The sequence below is a fragment of the Pectinophora gossypiella genome, chromosome 5, assembly GCF_024362695.1.
Source record: "Pectinophora gossypiella chromosome 5, ilPecGoss1.1, whole genome shotgun sequence".
NCBI classification, from domain to species: Eukaryota; Metazoa; Arthropoda; class Insecta; order Lepidoptera; family Gelechiidae; genus Pectinophora; species Pectinophora gossypiella.
Genome location: NC_065408.1, coordinates 4168067 through 4194135, shown reverse-complemented (window position 1 = coordinate 4194135; position 26069 = coordinate 4168067). Strand labels below are relative to the sequence as shown.

At 36.9% G+C, this 26069-nt stretch overlaps 1 protein-coding gene across 3 annotated transcripts in view; it reads left to right on the top strand.

Annotated features, from left to right (window-relative positions):
- The window catches only part of LOC126366579 (glutamate receptor-interacting protein 1), a 347130-nt gene that overhangs the window by 275955 nt on the left and 45106 nt on the right, over positions 1–26069 (top strand). Inside the window, exon 1 of one of the 3 annotated variants that reach the window (XM_050009727.1) lies at positions 2966–3300. The exons of the other annotated variants lie outside the window; for them this stretch is intronic. Coding sequence (XP_049865684.1) covers positions 3174–3300 — 127 coding nt within the window. The 5' untranslated portion in view covers positions 2966–3173. Of the gene's footprint in view, positions 1–2965; positions 3301–26069 lie in introns of those variants that run through there. 3 annotated transcript variants of the gene reach the window in all.

Here is a 26069-nt window from a genome sequence, read left to right as displayed (position 1 = left end):
ATGCAAAGGGAGCTTAACCCATACAGCCTAGTCTTTGGTCATCTTAATCTTTTTTAAGTTGCCATCGTCATTCGATAAATGTTAATTTGACACAACTTTTTCCAAGCGCGGAGGCACACACTCGCATGCGATTACCGGGTGAGAGCCTTCAGCGCTCCCCATTTGTCCGGCTATGTAGTTAATGCCATCTGCGGCAAATCTACAATAAGTCACGTCAAAAAAAAAAACTCGCATGCGATTCAGCCTTGTCGGAAGTCTAAAAACAGGTGTTACAAGAATACCAAACATAACTATTATGTTTAAGTAGGTACCATGATTATAATCATTAAACCCGTTGCCTGAATAATATAAAATGAATTTTGATTTAGATAAGTAATACCTAATAAGTACCTAAAATATTTGTCCCTGGCTCCAAACGCGTGGAGAGTGTTTTCTATAGGTAGTACTATTTTATTAGTTATTGCTGTGCTGTAACGTAACACACAATCAAACTCACATTCGAATTTATTCTGTTCTATTTATTAGTTAGGATCAAATAAAATTGAACAATTTTAATAAATTATCATAGCATGTAATCTTCTCTCAATCTAATTTACAGTTTTTGGTATGTATGTTTTGACTGTTTAGTATATTATAAGTAATAAAATTACAAATAATAAATAATGTTCCTGTCATGTCAAGCATTTGTCATGTCTATTGTTATTTTTATAGAATAAATTTCAATTTCATTGTAAAAATTCAATAACAGTATCAAAAAATTGTGAAACAAGGATGAAACAAAGTACTCCTATTGTGTGGTTATCAGTGTTTGGAATTATTCGTTGATAAATTTTGCCAAATAATCAAGAAAAAGAATGGTCGATACTGGACTGGTCGAGTTACCTATATGCTAAGGTTGGACGAAATTCATTGAACGTTACTCTCTGATGTGAAAGTCACCAGTTTTTCAAAAAGTTGGAAGACAACGAATGCATCCGTTTACCAATTTCAGAGTTGAAGGAAAGGTTTGTCAATAAGGTAATTCGGCTATACTTACCTTTGCTATTAAAATATATGTAAATACCTAGGTATCCACTTTATTTATTTTTACATAAAAATACTCGAATAATCGAAATAATCGAATCATTGCTGCTTATCATCGTTATGTATCATAAAGAGTGTCACTCTTCCCTGGGAACAGAAGTTGCTATTGATCTGTTAAAAGCCACCAAGATTGCTCATGATCCAACTGAGTGCGAACTTACTTGTATGCTGAGGTGATGAGGTGAAAAGTCTTAGTCCGGGATAAGAATTTAGGCAATGCCTGAGAGTAACCACGTGGGCGCAATTGACGAGGTGATGCTCTCCCAGCGAACCCGCTGCAGAGTTCATAGGTTCTTCGAGTACTAGAGAGATAATGAGAATACGCCACACAGTGTACGAGAAGAACACGAAAGGACGTCGAAGCTTATGTGTGTGCGCCTGTTCTAGAATTTTAAAAATATAAACGTTATATATATAAATAAGAGTCTATTGATGACAATGTGTTTTATTAATTTAAACCTCTCCACATCGGTTCTTAAAAGTTATCACATCATCATCCATCATTGCTGCTACTAAAACTATCATTTACCTATATATTAATTGATAAACTTAATTATATCCTATACCTAACAGCATAAAGTTCTAGCTACGCAATAAGGCCGCTTTTGTAACAACTATTACTCTGAGATTGTTTAAATAATGTGGTTCTTCAGTATCCAATAAGCACTTTGTATTGTATTGATGACAGACTTAAATGAGGTTGGGCCGGACATGCTTGTCGCATGCACGCTGAGCGGTACGCACGGATCGTCACGCGTTGTGTCTTATGATGGCGCAACGACATGGACGCTTGCCGGAGGGACTGGCTGGAATGCGCTCAGGATCGCGATGATGGGAAGAGGAAGAGGAGGCCTTTGCTCAGCAGTCGGATCTTGTAGGCTAGATTAGACAAGATTGTATTGATAATTGAGAGTAGGTGCCAGTAACCAGCCATCCGAAAAGATATAAGTATATATTAAAAAAAATATCGAGATAAGATGTAAGTATATATACCTAGTAGCTTTGTATCACATATTTAATCCCATAAGATTACTGCATTTATAAAACAGGCTGGAAGGTTTTCAATATTATGAAACAAAAATGAACCAAAAAATGCAATTATTTCAGTGGAAAAAAATATTGTATGTAGCGTGATTAAAATTGTGTTTTGAACTGTACATGTAAATGACAGATGTGATGTCAAGCAGTCGCCGTTCCGGGAATCGCTGTCCACGCTACAATTCCTTTTTTCCGGGCTCTAAAAAAACATATCGCGATCTATTTCAACCATCTTGTTTCCGGAGTGAATCAACGTATGATATTTTCAGTATGTTTTCCCTCACCACTCCGAGTTCTATTTCATTTGAACATGCGTACTGACATTGGGCTCTTGGCATAGAATGATTTATTTTACGCACTTTTTTTAATAACGACTCTTGGCTCAGTTTGACAATTTGTGAAAGATATTGAGATGTTGATGCGTGGTGAAAACATTCAAACAAAAATATCTTTTTATATTCTTTACTAACAGATTTCCGTCATTGCCTGACAGATAAACAAATAGGAATGCTTATTATATTGTTTTAATAACCTAAGAAAACAGATATACAGATTTTATCACGCAGATCATAGAATGCAAACGCATAGCAGAGGAAGCATGTTAATGTAATGATCTTTAACCGTTCATAGTAATCTAGTGCGCGTTCCAGATTATGAGTAACGTACCATTAGAAAAAGATAAAAGCCATGTACGTCTATTTATATGTTTTTATTACCAGCAATATTTGTATCGGGTTTTATTTATTAAATTATAACGGACGTCGTGCGAGCGGCAGACGTGTATGTTCTAAATATAATTTGGACGCGTGCTCACAAAACAACTCACAAAATTGAGAAAGCGACGCGCGCGCACGCCTGTTACTGGCCTGCTGTGAATTTTCAAATTGAGAACCGAATTTTAAACGAATTTAACCGTAAATCCTCCGAATAGACAAACGAAAAAAACGTGTTACGAAAACAAAAAGGAAACGGTGTGTTCGAAATATGAAAATGGATTTGTTTAGAACGTGAGAATGATATAGTGTTGTGCGAGTGTCAGTGATGTTTACAACATGTTCAACTTCAAACTGCCATTGCTGAAGCAGAAAGGGAAAGAGGAGCCTTTATACTGTTACAGGAGTGTCAAAACTAAACCACCGAAAACTCCGACGTTGTCACGTGTGAGAAGACATCAAAGGCGTAAGTTTGATGGAATATCGTATAGAATATATTAATATACGTATTCAAAAATAAACACAGCTTAATGAGCGCCCGCTAAGCTGCGTGTTAGTGGTGCAAGTGAAGTTTATGATATACGAAACCGATATTCACGTATTCGTGTTGGTATCCGGAGACCTTTGCCAAGAGGCTCACGGGCTTAATATTAAATACTATAAAATAATCGATATACACTGACAGAAAAATATACCTAAATACTCCTTTCTTTCTTCTTTGTAATGAACGGAATATGGTTCATCCCGTGCCCCAATGCATAAAACTCTTTCACCCTAAGGTTGCCTGGCAGAAATTGCTGTTTAGCAATAATGCCGCCTATTGTGTTTATGTTTATTCGTATGGTAATGTCTTTAATATATGTCGTTGTGCAATAAAGTATTATTGGATGGAATGGTTCATGGATGTTCAAAGATGTATTCCTTTTCCATTCATTTCTCTCAGTCTTCCATCCACATTTTCTAGGGTCGTCATCTACCCCTTTATCCATGTTTATCTTCTTATCGTGTGGGTTCTGGTGTCAGGGTTATTACTGAGCGGCCAAAGGCCCCTGACATGACTCATGTAAAGACTACACACTTACATCAGTAAGTAGTAACCGGGACCAACGACTAAACGTGCCTTCCGAAGCACGGATCATCTTACTTTCGGACAATCAGGTGATCAGCCGGTAATGTCCTAACCAAACTAGGGATCACAAAGTGATTTTTGTGATATGTCCACACCGGGATTCGAACCCGGGGGCCACTGGACCACGGAGGCCATCTTGATATAATTTTGTATATCTTAATATAATTAGTTACCTATTGTCATTGAAAAAGTGAGCATTATGAATTCGGCGCATAATATCAATGTGGATCATTAAAGTTTATAAAACCAAAATCTACCTTATCTGCTCTGTTATAGTGATTATAATTCCATATAAAACTGAAAATTCTAATTCTATATAGTATGATTATGAATGTATATTCATACAACTTTTCTCGTTATATGCCTTGAACGGAAAATGGCTATTCTAATTAATTTGTTCGGCTTCACATGTTCACTCGATAGATTTTTGTATTATTTTAGTTGAAGATTTATTATTGAATTCATCATGTACTATTTACTTACAAACAATAAACTCAGCTGTAAACAGACCCAAATTCTTTGGCATCGCACGCACTGATAGAATTTTCAGTTTTATATGGAATTATAATCACTATAACAGAGCAGATAAGGTAGATTTTGGTTTTATAAACTTGAATGATCCACATTGATATTATGCGCCGAATTCATAACGCTCACTTCTTCAATGACAATAGGTAACTAATTATAATTAAGATATACAAAATTATATCAAGATGGCCTCCGTGGTCCAGTGGCCCCTGGGTTTGAATCCTGGTGTGGACATATCACAAAAATCACTTTGTGATCCCTAGTTTGGTTAGGACATTAAAGGCTGATCACCTGATTGTCCGAAAGTAAGATGATCCGTGCTTCGGAAGGCTCGTTTAGTCGATGTAAGTTTGTAGTCGTTTTTCCGCTTTGGCCGCTCAGTATTAACCCTGATACGAGAATCCATACGATAAGAAGAAGAAGATTAAGATAAAAGTGAACACTAACTAGAATTCACAACAATGGTCGAAACAGCGGTCCATTCGGGTAGGTGAGCTCAAATTCCTATATCCCAAATCTAATCTCATATCCCAAATCTACCCAGTCTTACAGGACATCTCTACTAAAGAGATTAGTTTCCCTTATGCAGAGGAATCGGGTGAGAGTTTGTTTGTACTCTAGTGCAAACTGTCGCAAATTGAAAGGACGTCTGAATCCGGTCTGAACGGTTTACTCGCTAATTGGTTGAGACTTCACAGTTTTCACGTGAAACTTTTAAATAGATCGGCTCTGGTTACAGAATGGACCTGCGTTTGAGTCTTTTCAAAGCAAGTAAATGAAGCTTATTTTTTTTATTTGAATTTCAAACCCGTTTTTGTTATACTGTAAACGACAACTAATGTTGCAAATGACAACTAATGTTAATCACAGTATAGGATATCTTTTTGTCAAGATGGAAAGTGAGTTAGACGAATATTAGACCTGCTGTATTGCTTATCTAAAAAATGTTGGAGCACAAGAGAATTACTTCATTCTTCCATCGTGTTAGATAATTTAGATAATGAAATAAATAAAAAATATTGTAATAAATACTTTGTAATGATTAAATAACGTCAATTAATATTATTAAGCATTTAATTTAATTTAATACTTTCTTAAATATATATTTTTAAGTATAAATATTATTAGGTACTTATTTAATTATTACTTACATTTAACGCACACAACAGGAGTAGCTTTATTTAGGTAGGGTAGTTTCCAACTAGACAAATTAGTTACTTTTTACTAAATTACAAAAAGCCATTAGTCATTAGAAACACGTGATAAAATGTCGCACAAATGTAAATTAAAATGTAAATAAGTTAAAAAGAAAAAAAGTTTTATGTTACCTTTAGATCTGTCTTTATAAATAAATTACTAAAAGAAACAGTATTTCATAAGGTTCATCATATCCATCTTTGGAATTCGTATCAACAGTGGCTGCAAGTTGTCTTTGATTACTTGTGGCTCTGCCCACCCCATTAGGGATTACGGGCGTGAGTTTATGTATGTATGTATGTGTACAGTATTTCATAATTTATCTTTGACCTAGGCAACTAGGTACCCAATCATTATAGTATCCTAATTATATCTAAACTGAACCAAATAAGCTATATAAATGAAGACTTAAACAAAGTTAGTGAACTAATAACAGAACAAAGCGGTTACAAAGGTAAATGATAAACAGTAAACAGTTACGACTAACGAGTGTAAACCCCATTTGGAATTGTTCCTGCGCCAGTTTTAACCAGAATAGTTAAAAATAGGGTTATTTCGTAAACAGCGCCCATTTTATTAGGCCAGGATGTTTCTAGCTTGTGTTCAGTATGGTCACGAGTACTAATATGTATAGGTACACTTTCAAACCATGTCACATTAACTTGTGTGACATATTAGACCGTAAGTCTCATTAAATGTCAAATATGACAGTGCGACAGGGTTCTAAAGTGGGTACGTAATATTGCTCATGACTGTACGTATTTTATTCAATTTTCTATTTTTGTCACAATGTCTCTATTATGATATCTTTACTGCTAGTATATTTAATAACAGAACAGTACTAGCTATTTATATAAATTACAACGTACCGCAAGGTATGTTATTACAAAACGTACTGTATAAAATAAATAACATAAGTAGGTATCAAGTATCAAGAGTATCCACGCCCCTAGTAATTGAAACCAATAGTCTGCCAATGAATTAACTAACCTTACGAAATTACCGAAAGACCGAACTATTAGTGCTGGCAAATCTATTGAAAGCGTATCGATAAAATTAACGACCGAATATTACTCAACCTGTCGGATATTGCTGAAGTTAGCTGTACGCTGCGTCCAATCTTTTTTTTTGACGTGACTTATTGTAGATTTGCCGCAGATGGCATTAACTACTTGGCCGGACAAATGGGGAGCGCTGAAGGCTCTCACCCGGTCCCGCGTTCAATCGAGCTGCTTGTCATCCTATGTGTTAATTAAATATTGATACTTAAGGATACGCATAAAGAACCGTGGTAGCCCAGTTGGTACGCTTGCCTCTCACTTTCAGGTCGCAGGTTCGATGCTTGTTGAATTTGTTTTCGAATTCATGTTTGGCTCATAAATAGTTATCCATTACTCAGCAGTGAAGGAAAACATTATGAGGAAACACGCATTCCCGAAGAATGCATTTTCGGAGGTATGTGTTTTAACCGGTAATGGCTTTTTCTCCCTCATTCAGCGCTTATCGCTATCGACCCACTAGGGTCGATTAATTCTTTCAAATATTTTTCCTCTCAGACGACGCCCTGAGCCGAGGTTCGCGCCCAACTGGGCACCCTCAGGCCTGTTGTCTTAAATGTTGTACCGGGTGAGAGCCTTCAGCGCTCCCCATTTGTCCGGCCAAGTAGTTAATGCCATCTGCGGCAAATCTACAATAAGTCACGTCAAAAAAAAAAAAAAAAAAAAGGTAATGGCTTTTTCCCTTCCCGGGTTGGACGGTTAGACAGGCAGTCGCTTCTGTAAAAAACCTGACCTGTCAAATCTTTAAGGTTAGGTTAGCGGACGCTGTGAGAAACGGGATAACGCTAGGGAGATGATGGCTTAAGGATAACGCTCCATCATCATCATACATCGATGATGATGATGATGTTATTTCATCATACATTGTAGTGTCAATTTTGATCCCTGCTCGGAGTCTAAACCATTGAATTCGACTTGAGTTTTTGGATCATTGATATTTCATATCATGTGGTTTCCTTGATTTGTGTCCGGTTGCAATAGGCTCGCCCTCTATTACTATATGGGATTTAAACATAGCTGACGAGAAGTGGGTGAATATCATTATTATACACTTTGACTACCCCTTCGAGGATACAGGCGTGATGATTTGTCAATATAACAGTCAATGAATCAAAAATCTTAAGAGAAGGTTTAGTAGGATCTACTCTGAACCAGCGTGTGTGTGTGAAGCGATTCATGAATGTGGAGGAAGCAAGAGAAGTCAGGGTCTAAGCAAATGGAATTCTATAGTCTCTGCTTACCCCGTTGGGAAAGAAGCGTGTGTTCATGTATGTATGTCATCACCACTAATTTAAGAGCCACACTCTAGTCGGTGTAACATTCTCCGTGCTACTGTTTTAGGGAAAAATAGGGCAGTGGTTTCACTCTTGCCTTCCGCCCCGCAGTGCTCTGACGCGATTGGGATAGCGCCCAGAGTAATATATTTCAAAGCCGTATAGGATTTTTGTCCTCCACCTCTATGTATGTATGTAAAAAAACAAAAATAAAAAATCAAATTGTGAATAGATCGATATCGACTGTTTTGTTTCTACATCTCAATGTGCGAAGTATTGATACTCAATCTCGCGAGCCGTCGGCACTCGTCAAGACGTGAACTAACCATTGAGAGGGCCTGATATATTTAGAGTATATTGCGTAAAGTAGTCTGACCCTAATTATGGACTCTTTGGACTTGAGCCACGAGACGTAAACAACTGGAGGAAGTCACGAATTCTGGCGTTCGTCTGAGATTTCGGATCTCAAATGTTTGAGTTTTTTGGTTAAAAGACTTTATAGTTGAATCTATTTTTCCTAACTATAGAAAAATAATAACTCATTAACAGACTGTATCTAATGTTGCTGCTGAACATAGATTATATTAAACATAGACCTGGCCAGGGGTGTAAATACACCCATATGTGAAAAAAGTGAGAGAAATGTTAAAATACCTTTTGTTATTATACTTAATTTTGAAAGTATTCGAAAGGTACTCAACTACTGTTTTACCCATGTTTACTAGGAATACTTTTCGAGTATTGTTCAGAGCACACAATGGATCATGTACATACCGTAAAAATATAATGCATTAACTTAAATACACTTTTCTCCGTGTTCCAATTTTCCAATAAAACATTTAACATTTTCAACGATGAAATTAAAATAACAAATGGAAATATACGGGACTATTAAATTACACGCTTATTTAAAAGAACCAACGAAATCATCGTCGATCATATATACGTACAATCGTGCGACAAATTATAACGCTGCTTGATTGAATCAGGTAAAAAAAATACATTTATTTTACAATCTAAAATTATTATTACATCGTTTTAATTAAAATTTGATTTTAAAATCATAATTTGATTGACATGGCGTTCATTATGTAGGGACAATTTTGAATTTATAATTAACATGAAAATTATACTGAAACATATTATGTTATTCCTAGAATCGTTCAAATCACGACATAAATATTTACTCGTATTTGCTCAGTCGTCCGGAATTTTTCATGAAATATTAGATAACCTAATTAAAATAATGCGTATTATATATATCAAGTGCAGTCAATCAAGAAAATAAATTAAATATCACATTTTCATTCGCACCACACTTTTAAATAGCATATTTTTCCGGGCTTACCAGAAAAAGCTTTTTTTTCTCGGGAAGTCCTTTGAAACTGTCAAGTTCATGAAAGCCGGTCGTAGTCAAATCGATTCGGTCGGCCCGACTTAATTGCCCCTAGGTCGACCTCCGTGACAGCTGACAATCCATGGTTACAACTGTCAATTACAAGTTGATTGACATATTCGGTTGGGCAACGGGATTTTGGTATTCTGTGAGACTGTGACCGATTGAAGTAACTTCGCGGTGAGATTAGAGCGGGCTTTGATAACTGTATGTTGGTTCTGCGGATATGTGATTGCTTGTATTTCTGTTTTGTTCGTTTGTAGATACATATTATGTACCTATACATAAACTCACACCTATTTCCCACAATTCCATTGGGATCGATCATGTTACATTCGTCTCGGAAGTTGAGCAGCATAAGGACTTTACTAATTTTGAGAGATAAGATTGCATGGAGGTCAATTTCTGAAGGTCATCCGATCGACACGTTTTTTTGAAAACACTACTTTTTTGGTAGGTTTGCCTCAGATGACATTAATTGGCCGGACAAATGGGGAGCGCTGAGGACTATCACTCGGTACGCTATACTGCGGGACGCTATATTTCATGATAATTATGTTGCAATACCAGCGGTGATGATTTAAGCAGACATATGGGAAGAAGTCTTTTTAAAAACGTCTACGGCCTCTGCCGAGGTTTTCTTGCAGCTTCTTTTCCCCGGCTATACAGGTAGTGAGAAGCTGCAGTAGTTTTAAGCGGATGGGATATATCAGTTATGTAAACATTTGACGATTTCCCAGTAGTTTTACAGAGTAGTCTTACCAGTTGAACAATTGGGAATTTCCTTCCCAATAGACTTACTGGTAAGATCACTGGGATTTTTTTACCCAGTAGACTTCCCAGTAAAACAAAATTCTCAACATTTCTACTCTTAGATTCAAAGTGCATCTATGGTACCTACTGAATATACGTAGATATTTTTAAATTTGTATTTGATATGAGCGAATATTCTGTTATGATACATACGTTAAATTGGACACTGTTATTTCAGATAGGGTTATAGATTCGAATTTGTCTCAGAACGGTTTGCCAGCAAAACATTAAAGTTGTAAGACTGAATTTCCTTTTATTATCCAAACCCCATTGTTAAAGTCATAAGACTGAATGTCGTTTTAATATCCAAATGTTTTACTATTGTGTCTGGAAATCACGGCCTTAAGTTGTTAATTTAAAATAAAAAAAGTTATTAAGCAAAATCCACTCCACTCCCACAGTGAAACCGAGCAATTGGTTTTGTGTGGTTTCGATTAAAATGAAATTTGTGTGTGATTTTTTAACAAACGTCTGGTATTATTATTATATTCTATTGGCAACAAACCAAAATAATTATATTAACGTAGTAATTTACTTTAATTCTGTTCCTTGGTTTCTGTACACTAAAATTGGACTTGAATAATTTCAAAGTTAGACACGTTACAAGTTTATTTCTAAGTTAAATGGAGTTTCTGGGACTCGCGGGATTCATTTTAAAATTATATTTGTTATTAACAACATTTGTAAGGTACTGTATAACTATAGCTCTAGGTATACAACAACATCAACATCATTAGTAAAACATAATTATCCTCTTTCAGCCAAAATTTCCAGACACAGTAATTAAACGACGATGGTGAATGTCGGTGTACGGACAAACCAGTTGGTTTATGTTGCACCGTCAATTGTAAAAAAAATATATTAAGTACTGTACTTATTTTTAATAAATAAATAATAAATAAATAATAAATAAATAATAAAAAATGGGGTTTGGCTTTTAAAAGGAAATTCAGTCCGGCTTTAGTGCCTAAATACTTATTTGGTTAGAAAAACTTTCTGCTTATCACACTGCATAAGGGTAGGTATGTAAAAATAGAATAAAGGATGAATAACTTTTTTCCTAGGTATATACATACATACATAAACTCACGCCTATTTCCCACCGGGGTAGGCAGAGACTATAGAATCCATTTGCTTCGATCCTGACACACTTCTCTTTCTTCCTCCAAATTCATCAATCGCTTCATACACGCACGCCGGTTCAGAGTAGATCGTATTAAACCTTTTCTAAGGACATCTCCAATTTGGTCAATGTAAATTCTTCTCGGCCTTCCTCTGCCTGCCCTATCATCAACTTTCGCTTTATATACCGCTTTTCTAGGTATATAATTTCCTTTAACACCGAACCGCGAAAGTGTATAATCTATTTCAACATTAACATGCTCAAAAAAACGAAAAGAACCAAAGCAGTATGCAGATCCGGGAGCCATTACCGCGTCGGTTTCCTAGAAAATAATAAAATATACTCAACCCTTCAAAGCGACAGAAAAGACAAGTTAAAACAAAGATAAATGAGATGGTAATGCTCTAATGGCTGAAGTTGAAACATGAAAGGCATCGCGCAAAACAAGCTTAGGGCGGCAACACATACAAGGGGAGCAGCGCGGCGTCGCAACGCAATTATTCGCAGAACCGACGGCCATTGGCTACTTACTAAATGTTATTATCTTTTTTTATTAAATTGTAATATCAGAACTTCAAACAAAATTATCTAATACGGTGTCTCATAAACCGGAGTAGGTTTTTCTGTACACCGCACGTCGTCTTTTCATTAGCAAGCACTACTTATAACATCTCTAAGTATTATCGAATACGCTCACTCGTTCAAACGTCTAAGTGTAAGGATATAATAGGATATAGATTGTTGGGCATCTATCCCAACTACAACATAAAAGCAGTCAACAATAAATCGATCGTCACCGACACAAAATGAGCTACGATGCCTCGTGTAATATGTTCCGGGTGAGATCATCATATATCGGCCGATCCGTTCGATCCCCACTGCAGCCGCCTAATAGTTCTTATTCGATAAAAGTGCGAAAATAGACATTATGCTTGGATAATAAATAATTGATAACTGGTTTCCAGGATATGTGCTCGGCTAATGGCAACAGGCTTGTGCCCTATTACATGGAGCATAAGAAACATAGTTGGCAAGGAGTGGGTGTGTACAGTCATGAGCAATATAATGTAGGACTCTGTCGCACTAACATATTTGACATTAGTGAGACTTACAGTTCAATTTGTCAAAAAAGTTAATGTGACATGGTATTAAAGTGTATACATATTAATGCTCGTGACCGTACACACCTTTCGAGGGTACAGGCTTGGCGTTTTATATTACCTACATTTATTAGTTAGGTATATTTAAATATTACATGCAAAACGGCCAACAAATTTGCCATTAATCATATGAATATCAACGGCCTCTGTGGTCCAGTGGTTGAGCGTTGGACTCACGATCCGGAGGCCCCGGGTTGGAATCCGGGGACATATCACAAAAATCACTTTGTGATCCCTAGTTTGGTTAGGACATTACTGGCTGATCACTTGATTGTCCGAAAGTAAGACGATCCGGTCCCGTTGGTCCCGGTTACTATTTACTGATGTAAGTGAGTAATCGTTACGTGAGTCATGTCAGGGGCCTTTGGCGGCTCAATCATAATCCTGACATCAGGGTTGATGAGGCTGGTAGTCCACTTCACAACCCACACGATAAGAAGAATAATTTGTCGGTATTATTGTTAATACCGTTAAATTTTGCGAGGTTACATGTATCGCAAGGGTAACTTCATGCGGTGTATTTTTTGCGTTGCAATGTCGCATTGTCTAGTCTGGTTGCTACCCTAGGGATTCACGATTAAGCGAGGCGTTACATGAAAAGTTAGATTTACTATTGTAGATCTGAACGCTTTTTCTAGTTTAAGTATTTATTTTTTCTGTTAAGTTTTAATAAATAATATAAAGGGGCATCACGCCTGTATCCCCAAAGGAGTGAGCAAAGATGTACATACTAATATACACCCGCTTGTTGGCAGCTATGTTTAAATCCCATGTAGAATGGGGTAAGCTTATTTCCATTAACACAAATATTGGAAACCACGTGGTGTATTTATTTATGATAAACACTTTACCTTAGTTTAAGTACTTTTTGCCATTGATTATATTCTTTTCCTTTATTAAGCACTCAAACAGTGAATTTTCATGCTTCAATGAACCCATAAATTGATGTATTTTATCACTCATCCACTTTTCTTCTAGTTGGTAAATAAACACTGAAACCCAAGTCAATTTAGAAAATATAATTTCCTAAATCATCATCAGCCCATTAACGTCCCCACTGCTGGGGCACGGGCCTTCCCTACGGATGGATAGGGAGATCGGGCCTTAAACCACCACGCGGGCCCAGTGCGGATTGGTGGTTATTAACGACTGCTAATGCAGCCGGGACCAACGACTTAACGTGACTTCCGAAGCACGGAGGAGCTCGAGATGAATACTTTTTTTTTCTGTGGTCACCCATCCTATGACCGGCCTTTGCGAAAGTCGCTTAACTTCAACAATCGCAGACCGAGCGCGTTAACCGCTGCGCCACCGAGCTCCGCAATTTCCTAAATATCTGAACTAAATTGTAATTTGAGGTCGCATAATAACACAACATGTCATACAAAATATTTTAAAATAATTCTCCTTAACAGTCGACCCTCAAGTCTAATACAAAGAAAGTACAGATTTTTTTATTTTATGGGACCTCAAATTGAATTCCTTCACGCTGCTTTTTCCAATAATCAGATGAATAATCTACTTATAGGGAATTGGTGTGTTGGATAGGAAAAATGTTTTAGGTATGTAATGAATACAACAAAAAATTACAATGTGCCGTAGTTATTATGTTTGTATAAAAGAAAAATGATTCCATTTTTATTCAGAATATGAAAATATTCGATAACTTCTGTGGTGTGTATGTAATGTTATATCCTTGACTATTAGATAGATAGATAGATAGATAAAATACTTTATTGAGCAAATGGACACAAAATACAGAGATAAGGACAGCATATACAGAAAAGCACAACAGGCGGCCTATTAATAGGATGCCCTAAGACTATTTGAAACATACCTACTACTTTCTTTTTTTTTTACTTTTATTTGAAACATACCTAGTCTCTGCTTACCCCGGTGGGAAATAGGCGTGAATTTATTTTGAACAATAATCTGAACTGATGGTAACTGGTAACTTGCTCGACGTTGAGACATACTTACCTAGAAAGTGCCGAGTGAATACTCTTGACCTGAAGAAACCCAGAATAAACTTTATGATTACTATTTTTTTTATTTGCAAACTTAACTACATTAATATGCTACACGTACAAAAAGTTGAATAAAGGTTATTTTATTCAATTTCACATTGCGTCGCGCCCTAGCCAGGTAAAGACTGCCAAGCGGAATTTTTAATATTGCGAAAATGAGGTTTTCTCGCTGACTGTACGTGCACTCAATTCTTTATTAGAAAGGAGTGTTATTTTAAATCGAGTTTTTCAAAAAATATTTTTTACGTGGCCGACGGTCTTTTGTTTCGGCCGCGACTTGGCTATTTCAATACCTTTTAGACATTATTTATATTCGAATTTATTCATTCTGGCAATAAAGCTAATACTTAGTTTTGCTGGATCTTTTAAAAGTTTAGGGAGCAAGTCGTCTTAAAAAGCAATTTCGCCATTTGTAAGTTTTGGAATTGCGCATATTGTATGTGAAATAGACTACTTAAATAATAAGGAATAGGAGTAGTGTAGGTTACTTACTGCCTAATACAGGTGTATTAGGCTGGTGTTCCCTTCGGGTTGGAAAATCATTTCGTCAGAAGACCGGACCTAAAGATTGATAGGTACGTTTTTTATAAAAGGAGATCTGAATAAATTCGAACATAAATAATGTCAAAAGGTATTGAAATAGCCAAGTCTCGGACAAAACAAAAGATCGCATTCGCTCAAAGCTTAGGGTAGGCGAATGCCATGAAGACGGGGTTACTACGGGGTTACTACGGGGGGGATGAGGGGTGGAGTAGTAGGTCAGTGGTCTTCATACGAGTACAATCGTCTTGTCACGAATATTAATAAAAACAAAACTTCCTCATATAAACTAGCCCCAATAAATTCTGGCTGATTTTAGCTTGGCGCGGCGATAAAGCGAATGGCCCGGCTAATAATTCATTTTTCTAGTGGCAATAAAGTTTCCTAGAACAATCACCATTGCAGTGCTTATTACCATAAGTCCAATTACTTACTACGAATTGCCGGCTTTGAATATAATTTACTGGGGCGTTGCCTTTCCTGTGTAGGATCTTGCATTCCTCATTTGATTTTAGGAACTTCTTACCCATATTTGTGTGCAGGCGTCTTGTGTAAGTGCACAAACAGACATATACAACTAATAGCGATATAATACATTGTTTTAAGTTTACGCGGTTATTATCATTATTAAAACATCACAATCACATTTTGATGAGATTTTCTTCAACATTTAGTAATTATATTTCAATATCGCTATTATTTGAATGGTCAATATCGCTATTATAATTAAAACGTCATAATAATGGGTTCTTACCGCGTTTAAAATAGGGATATGAGACTCCCGATATTTCGACACTGTTGCAAGTGCCATGATCACCTATTTTAAACGCGGTAAGAACCCATTATTATGTGTTTTAATTATAATACCGATATTGACCATTCAAATAATAGCGATATTGAAATATAATTACTAAATGTTGAAGAAATCTCATCAAAATGTGATTTTTCAAAAAGTGCTTACTTGGTTATCACTTTACCTAAGGCGACGGTATCACAACAAAAACATTTTCATGTAGGACGACATCATATCGATCACAATGTCAAAAAGTTATCAGATCTCATGTAGAGCCAAGCTTCTAACTCTTTACTGGCTAACTAAATACAAATCCAATGTTTACAAGCTCTACACGTTAGGCAAAATATAGGGCTTGTCTGTTTTGTTCCTACAAGACCTGTAATAACAGAATAGCAATGAACAGTCAATAAAGTTGCCCATAGATACAAATAGATTTTTCACCTTACGCTCGTGTAATGGTAGCGAAACCGCCAAGCTCCATATTTTACATAAAGGTAAAACAAAAAATGTCTTTCCGCTTGAATTTGCAGGACCATTAGCCATCTGGTGGTTCAACCCGAAGTGTTGACGCGCAAAAGTATACGACCTAAATCGGTTAAGAAAATTCATTCAAGGCTATACTCGCGCACGGCACGCGGCACGTCCCGGATGTGTGTTAGTGACGGGTCACCACGTTGGAATTGGGAAAGGAATTCGGCTGCGGACGGCACGGGTGGCTACGGGCAGCTACGGATAGCTGCGGACTTTTAGGGGATAACGCGTTGAGGCGGGATTGGTCGTGAGCTATTTTATGGAGAAATTTTCGGAGTTCAGCTTTTGTAGTCAGTTGTAGCAGGGAGTGGAATGTGAAGACGTTCTAACATTCGATATTGTCTGTTTGAGTAGGTACTTATTTTGAATAATAAATTAAAAAAAATAGTGTTCTGTGATGAAACAAAATTGACTGCCCCAATCAAACATATCGACCTAAATACCTTCATTCTTGCGCCATTTTCTGTACTCAATTAGCAACTAATTCCGTTTTCACACTGTCCGCTCCCTTAACCTGAAGATTTGACAGATCTGCTTTTTGCAGAAACGACTGCCTGTCAGACCGTCCAACCCAATTAGCAACTAACTATTCGTATTTAAATAAAATGGAAGTAAATCGATTAGATGCTGTTATCAAACTTTGATTGCTTTCAATTGGCCGACGGGGATGAGCGGAGTGAAATAATTTGATATTCTTTTCATCGACTGCTCGTTACAGCGAGCTTATTCAATAAACAGACGATTCTCTAGTTTCTCTTTAAGAACACCAGTATTTACACTACTGGATGATTGATTTATTTTTACAATTTAAAAAAGGATTCGGGAGTTTCCATAACTACTTGTTATTTTAATTAAATTGCTCTGGTTTAGTAATAACTTAACATAACGTAACAAATACTTTATTGTACGCACAGAAAATTCAGAAATACAAAACAAAAGAGAAATAGGAATATACGTTACATACATAAGGGGTATAATATTTATCTCGTTAGGGTAACGCTGAATTGATTACTAGATTAATTCTGTGTATCCACAGATACACGTAGATATTGTATCGTAATTTTTAATATAAAAATAAGGTACTTATATATGTCTCAGGGATATGATAAAAACGGGGATTTGATCAATTCCCTAAGGGATGTGATCAAATCACGGAGAATGTTAAAATAACAACACGATTTTATCTTTTCCCTAAACAAAACTAGTGAATTGAAAAAATCCCTAAATTGGTTCAGTGAAATGACAAAAATAATTTTGCTTTAGTATTTTAAAGGTTAATTTGGTTCTCATCATCAATAATTTTGATTTAGTATTTTAAAGGTTTGTTTGGTAAATCCCCGTTTTTATCATATCCCTGCGACATATACATACATTTACGTCAGTGGGCGTCGTACGGCTGATGATGATGACGTCTGTAATCCGGAATGGTACTGCATACTGACAAGCTTTCAGTTAACAACTTGTACATTATTTTAGTGTTTAGTAAAAGGTTTTAGTACAACTTGAGTGGAAAGTTCTTTAGTGTGCTACGAGTGAGAACGACATGAACGTTAGCTGCCGCTAGGATAATGTAAATCGGGCTTATAACATGTTATTCCGCGAACACTATATGACAAGATGGACACGACTGAAAAAAAATTTGATAAAGATAAACTTTGGAACGGAATCCATTAACTTTATACTATTCCTGGAAAAGGGATTTCCCAAAGGACCCTAAAGGCTTAGGATTATTTTAGTTACGCCCACAACTTTTCCGTACCTCGACTAAGTACGGGCAGTGATGTGCCAATCCCGGGAATGTGCCCTGGACACTTCATACAAAACACCTCGTTTTAGACAGACAACTAGGGAAAGCAATCCCGACTCGAGATCGCAAATTCGAGATCCCGCGGGATTGGAAATATCAATCCCGCGAAACCCCGAAATTTTTGGGATCTCGTCTAGTTCATAAAAAATGTAAAGTTTGTATGGCTAAAAACGATGAAAACTGCTTGTCAGTCATAGTGAGGTAAATTAAAACAAAATATTATAAAAGGAAACAAAAACCTTTATTATTCAATATTACTAGCTAAATAATAATAATAATAATAATTGGTCGAGTAGGACCCCCTCCGGTTGATTGAGGGGAGGCCTGTGCCCAGCAGTGGGACGTATATAGGCCGTTTATGTATGGTCGAGCAGGCGCCATAGTCCCCCATAGCTGTAGTATCCCGGTCCACTAACCCACAACCCAATAACCCAGTTCCCTTTGTTCCCATAATCTGCAATAGCCCTACACGAACCGGGGATTGTCTTTGGGTGCACTCCCATAGTGCATACAGGGATAATCGCAGGTTGGTGTCACACTACATTTAGATTAAACTGTCTTAAGGGGCCTCTACGGGTTGGCTTCGGCCCCACGCACGCCTTCCAAAAGTCCGGGACTCCGTAGGCCCGAGACATGGAAACAACATACAAATAATAATAGGCCCGAGATATGGAAATGACAAACATAATAATAATAATAAAAAAGTTTATTTAGGTAAAATCTACGACACACATATACATTTACAACATTAAAATATACACACATTACATAATTAAGTTTTCTTTGTAAATCAGCATAATCAAAACAAAAAATATAGGTAACTCAAGAAGATTCACCCAATCCCGTCAATCTCGAATGGGATCTCGTCATATTATGCTTCGGGATTGCTCCCAAAAAATTTGATGAGATCTCGCAAGATCGGGATCCCGGGAGATCGGGATTGCGTTCCCTAGACACAACACATTGAGGTTATCGTCCACACGCATCTGTGTGTGTGTGACATGTGACGCCATACGATTGAAGACTGAAGTAAGACCGAGGATGGATAAGGTAAACCTAGCTCAGAAGCCGGTGTGAGAGTTGCCGTACTATACGTAGTATTATTCCTTATTCTATGCCAAAGTGGGAATATTTCCGATGTAAAAACTCCTTAATAGTAAGGACATCGGCTGCTTTTCTTATTCCAAATTGTTTCAAGAAACAAGAAACAAGAAACATTTATTGATATTACATTACATTGATATTACATTTATTTATTGATTTTTTTTTATTTATTCATTTACTCTATCTTATCTGCCTAAAAGTTAGGTATAATAAAGCTGATTATATAGAATAGAAAAAGTTTATAAGGGTGCTACCAGACCAATCGATCGATGGTAGAATAGAATAGTCGACGTCGATCGATAGTTTCTGCCAGACCAATCGATCGACCATCGATCGACGGCATCGATCGATGGTAGAATGGAATAGTCGACGTCGATCGATAGTTTCTACCAGACCGACGGATCGATTATTGTCATCGCCCGGCAATCGATCGATTGCTTAATCGAACAGTATCTGTCGATAAATTAAAGTTACCAGACCAGTCGATCAACTTCGATCGACGTTAATCGATGCCGTCGATCGATGATCGATCGATTGGTCTGGTAGCACCCTTACAAAAGGACGCCAAGCACAAAAACAAGACAATTACATCATTTTAAATTTTCAAAAACAATTACAAAAAATAAACAAAAACGGATGTTCGTCGAATTGATCATAAGGTGGTGGTGGACACCCTGAGATAAAAGGGCCTCACTTTTTTTAGGGGCTTTTGCGCTTTTTTCCTGTCGGGAACATTCCCAAAGTGGTAACAGTACATCACTAAGCACGGGTAGGTATATCAAAGTTGAAAGACCCTTATCATGGTGGCTAGTAACCGCACCTTTCTATCTCAAATAGAAATATTTATGGTCCGAAACGTCCCGAAGGTTGACAGTTGTTAAATTCATTGTCGAGTATACTTTACTCTTAAGGGGAAGTTGCTATTATTTTGTCGATTTAAAACTGAAACAGAATCACACGGAGATATGTTTTTAATAGAAATAAATTGTTGTTTTTTCTTTAGTTCGCTATAGTAGACAAAAATTATGACTATCATAAGGTCGTAAGGCCCAGATGCCTTTTAAAATCCAAATCCCATTGTTTAACTATTGTGTCTGGAAATCCGGGCCTTACGAGGATATAGTATTTTTAAACAATATTCATCCATAACTTTTCCCGAAAAGGTCCATAAACAGTATAAGTAATATTTATAAGTCACTGAGGTTCTGTGGTATTAATTTATCTTAAGTGCAGTTTCCACTAACACAGTTGGCTCGACCATTTGGTATAGAAGGCGATGCGTGCACACCTACCACGTTGGTCTAACAGAAAGCTCGGTGAGGTGTGGGTTCTTAGTTTATCTTGCAATGGATGTAGGTACCTCTGAATACCATTGGGATATACTATAGTCGTGAGCTTATGTGTGTGTGTGTGTGTACAGTCATAAGCAATATAATGTATCCACTTTAGGACTCTGTCGCACTAACGTATTTGACATTTAGTGAGACTTACAGTTCAATTTGTCAAAAAAGTTAATGTGACATGGTACCAAAGTGTATACATATTAATGCTCGTGACCGTATGCGTGTGCATAAATAGATAGAAAAACGTTTCGCCTTAAACTTGTAGGGCAACCACTGCAATGGGTCGTCAGTTAATATTTATTTACTAAACTTAATATAACAGCTGCTCCCTAGTCCGCCCTACTACACAATTTGTTGGATTAAACTGTTAAGCTTCGCTTATAGTAAATTGGAATAGGGTACTGCAATCAGTCTAAAACTTTTGTGAGTTATTGAAACTTAACGAAGATTCAATTTTCATGTCGTCGATCATTTGCTCGATAACCTTAACTGTTATCTGTGTTCTGTTTGTTTATAATTTAATCTTATGTAACGTATAATTATCTTTTTAAATCAAATTAAAAATAAATAAAAATCAGAAATAGTAGATGACACAAACGAGGAAGAGGAGAAGGAGACGTTTGAAGTGGACTAGCAAGACATATGGGTAAGGAACTGTGGAAGGAGAGAAGGAAAGTCTTTGCTCAGGAATGGGGCACGATAAGCCAGCGACAAAAAAATTATTTAACTTATAGGGACCAATTCCCCCTCCTCTTCTTTCGTTGTTTGTTTCGAGGTACAAACATAATATCCGACTATGTCATTAAGCCTGGTGTTTTTCTAGCCCGGCGCATTGAATCAATGGCAGAAATAAATTAAGTAACTAGGTATTACAACCATTTTGTGTTTTTGTCAATCTCTTGCCATTTTAACCGACTTCAAAAGAAGTAGGAGGTTCTCGATTCGTCGGGATCTTCTTGTTTATGATCCCTGATTACTCGAAGACGCCGGGACCGAATTGGAAAATTATTTTTGTCTTCAAAAGGGTGTATTTCTTAAATTGACTTTTTAGTGACTTATAGTAGATTTGCTGCATATTCTGGCAGTACCTAACTTCTTGGCCGGAGCTATCAAAGTGTGTTGTTCTATGTGTTACTATTACATAAAACAAAACAGTCTATATACGTCCCACTGCTGGGCACAGACCTCCCCTCAATCAACCGGAGGACGTATGAAGCATACTTCACCACGCTGCTCAACTGCGGGTTAGTGGAGGTGTTTTTACGCCTAATAGCCGCGACCAACGGTTTAACGTTTTCAGACAATCAAGCCTGTAAAGTCCTTACCAAAGAAAGTACAGTCTCACAAAGTGATTTCGACAATGTCCCCATCGGAAATTGAACCCGGACCTCCAGATCGTGATCCTAACGCTCTAACCACTAGACCACAGAGGCTGTTGTGTATGTGCAACTATTAAATAAATAAAAATAAAGTGTTCCGATTAAAATGGTTGTGCTGTTGCCATTTCTCGTAAATTCAACGGAAATTCTCATTGTGTATGAGTATTGGATTTTGGCAACTGTTTACGATAACATTTTCAGCATCTTTTCCAGTTATTGTCATGGTTGAAAATTGTGACTTTATTCCAATCCTTTTTGTTTATGATCATGCTATAGATTTGTGCAGGCAATTTAGTAGCCCGGGACTAACGGCTTAACGTGACTTCCAGAGCACCGAATCATCATACTTTTTCGGACAATCAGGTGATTCACTGTGCCCTAGCCAAACAAAGGAAAGTCTCACAAAGCAATTTTCGACAGTTTCCCCATCGGGAATCGAACCCGGATCTCCAGAGGTGAGCCTAAAAGCTACGTGGTGGAGTATGCTCCATACCCCCTCCGATTGATTGAGGGGAGGCCTGTGCCCAACAGTGGGACGTAATAGGCTGTTTATGTTTTATGTTATGTTTTAGATTTGAATCATGTGTGTGATTATCATCACCCACCCGTTATCCACAGGGTCCGCTTTCCTCTAACCTGAAGATTTGATAGGTCCGATTTTTTACAGAAACGATTGTGTTGTGATAATTGTCATTTTTATTTAGAGAGTTGTACGACACCAGGGTGGATGAGATCGGCAATTAATCTCATTATCCACACGAAAGAAGAAAAGTCGAGAATTCATACACTGGTCTATATCAGTTTAATTGATATTGGTCGTCAATAGCTTGCTTATCTTTCTGGCTTTTTGTACTTATCTTTAATACTTTTTGATAACAAATGTAAAGGTATTTATATAGAGGTATATAAATATGACGATAATGTACTTCCAACTGAAACCCACATCTTAATGTGAAGATCTCATTGCATTCTTAAATTGCAATAATTTATTTTATTCGGTATTTATTTATTGTATTTACTAGACAGTTGGTTCGACTATTGTAGACGGCGATACGGTTCACCTTTCACGTTGGTCTAACAGAAAACTCGGTGAGGTGTGGGCACTTAGTTCATCTTGCGATGGCTGTAGCTCTGGCTACTCGTGAATTATGTTGTTGTTTTGAAAATTTACCACATAGATGTAGCTCGAAACCGAATAATTCGGCTGATTATTCGGTCCGGTTATGGGCGTTACTTAGCCTATTTCACATTCTCTAGACTCTTAAAGTCTAGAACACAGACGAAGGGTAGCTAAATCTTCAGGTTAGGTAAGCGGACCCTGTGAAAAACGGGATAATACTAAGGACATTATGATACACAATAGCGTTACGACGCACGAAATTGACTTATTGCAAATGTTACTGAACCAAAAGACATTAAGCCAATTGGACCACATAATCGTTACAAAAATCAGTCTATAACCAATAAAACGATTCCTCCCTAATGGCTCCAACCACTGACATTTTTCACGGATACTCTTTAACCCCTTACCGACTGACGTGGTCTTTTTGGTCCGGAAGCGATTAAAGCAATTCATTGGTGGAGTAATGACATCTATAACGACGGCGATTTAGTGTGACAACGCCTTTATTGGGATAGCTTTTGTTAAAACGTCATATTGCTCGTTACAGCGGATTGTTCGGAGCGTCGCGTCGATTAGATACATTTTAAGGGAGAAATGGCCATTTTTTCAACTTAACTTTATTGTAGATTTGCCTCGGATGACATTCGCTACTTTACCGAAAGCATAGAATAAGGGATAATACGTATAGGATGGAAATCCGCCGCTGCCCGCCAGCGGCTGAACTAGGTTTACCTCACCCCCCTCGGTCTTAAATAGTCTTCAATCGTATGGCCGTCAGACATCATCACATCACACACACACAGTTGCGTGTGTACGATAACGTCAACGTGTAGGGTCTGTGTAAAACGAGGTGTTTTGTGTTTGAAGTCTACGCGGTGTGCCGCCGGGTAAGAAAACGCGTGTAATTGCTTGTAATTTAAGGAATTTGATGTATAATTTCTTATATAATATAAGAATCGTTTGAATGTATCTATGATAAAATAGATTTTTCTTATTTTCTGGGTAATAGGTAGTATTTTGACAATAACAGCTAGAATATGGTAATATACCAACACGAAAATTTTATAAAATGACATAATTTAACTGATATTTTCATGTGTGATTGTACAATAAGGAGTTTTCTATTTGTAACATAATATAAATTACATAACGTAAAGGTAAGCCATAAGGTTCATCATATCCAGCTTACGACATCGTATCAACAGTGGCTGCAATTTGTCTTTGATTACTTGTGGCTCTGCCCACCCCATTAGGGATTACGGGCGTGAGTTTATGTATGTATGTGTACATAACGTAAACAACCTGTATACGACCTACTGTTGGCTCTTGCTGCTCCACTGTGTATTGATGGAGGAATTTTACGGCTTTTAAAGTCGTAACGCCCTTAAGTCCTTTTAAAATCCAAACTCCACTGTTTTACTTTTGTGTCTGGAAACATCGGATTTATGAGGTTAAATATATATTAATGAATATACATAATGGTATAAAACTAATTTTTGGCAGGTGAGTATTTCAGTTTGCATTTTATTTATTATATGAATTTTGCCGATTTTTTTTTGTCATATTAAAATATAACAATTTACACCACATTTGGATTCACTATACGTATATTTGGAATACAGAGTGACGCATTCTCTGCTTTACATTTTAGCCGAAAAGCAATTTGGAGCACGCAAACGTTTATGAGTGCAAGCCAAAATTTCCACCCTACACACAATAATGCTAATGACACGAGTGACTGACACCGTTTAGTCACAATTTACACAAATATATAATTAGTATGACAACTGTTTAGACACAAAACACACACACACGCTTACGCGTAAATGTTAATACCTTGTTACACTGACAGATAGATAGATCACGTATTTGCATAAACACAGTACAATGGTCTTAACATGTAATATACAGGGTGTCAGTGACATCGTAACGAAAATGTCGAGGGATGATTCAGATCATGATTCTGAGTTGGCATCAAGTGCAATTTTCCAAGTGCAAAACTGTAGAATTGAACATATTTGAGAATATATTAAAAAAAATTGCAACAGACAATTCCACTTTATATTAACTCAGAATAATGGGCTGAATCATCCCCCTCAGTATTCGTTACGATGTCACTAACACCCTATATATGTCCTTAGTCTATTCAGCTGCTTCTAGGCGTTACTACTTCTATAAAATGGAATAAGAGCGAATAAAAAAATATTATGAAAAAATAAAACACATTAATATTTACCTACTTTATACGCCCCGCACTTACAAAAAAATAATGGCATAAAATTAATGTCTGAGTATTTCAGTTTGCATTTTATTATTAATAATAATTTTGCTGCATATTTCTCGATTATAATAGAGATTGGAGTTTGGATTATCATAAAAATAATTTAAATATAGTGTGTGTGTGTGTGTGTGATTTTGTGTGTGTATGTACGTGTGAGTTTAATTCAAATTTCCAGTCATTTCTATTCAGCTGCCATACTGCATTTTGATATTAGGTAAATTGTGGCTTAGTCGGGGGTTGGCTAACCTCATTTGAATTGTATTCGTATGGTACAGACAGTAAAAAGTAAGAAATTATCCCTCGTCTGTGTACTATCGTTATCGCAAACGCAATAATGTTAATGGAATAAATTTTGTTTAAAAATTGGGGATTTAGTAGACAAAAAAATAATGAAATTTTAAATTTAGCGTTGTATTAAATTTACTTTAACGGTTAACGGCCTCCGTGGTCGATTGATTGAGCGTTGTGCTCACGATCCGGAGGTCCCGAGTTCGAATCCCGGTTGGGAAATGTCACAAAAATCACTTTGTGGTCCCTAGTTTGCTTAAGACATTACAGGCTGATAACCTGATTGTCCGAAAGTAAGACGATCCGTGCTTCGGAAAGCACGTTAAGCCGTTGGCCCC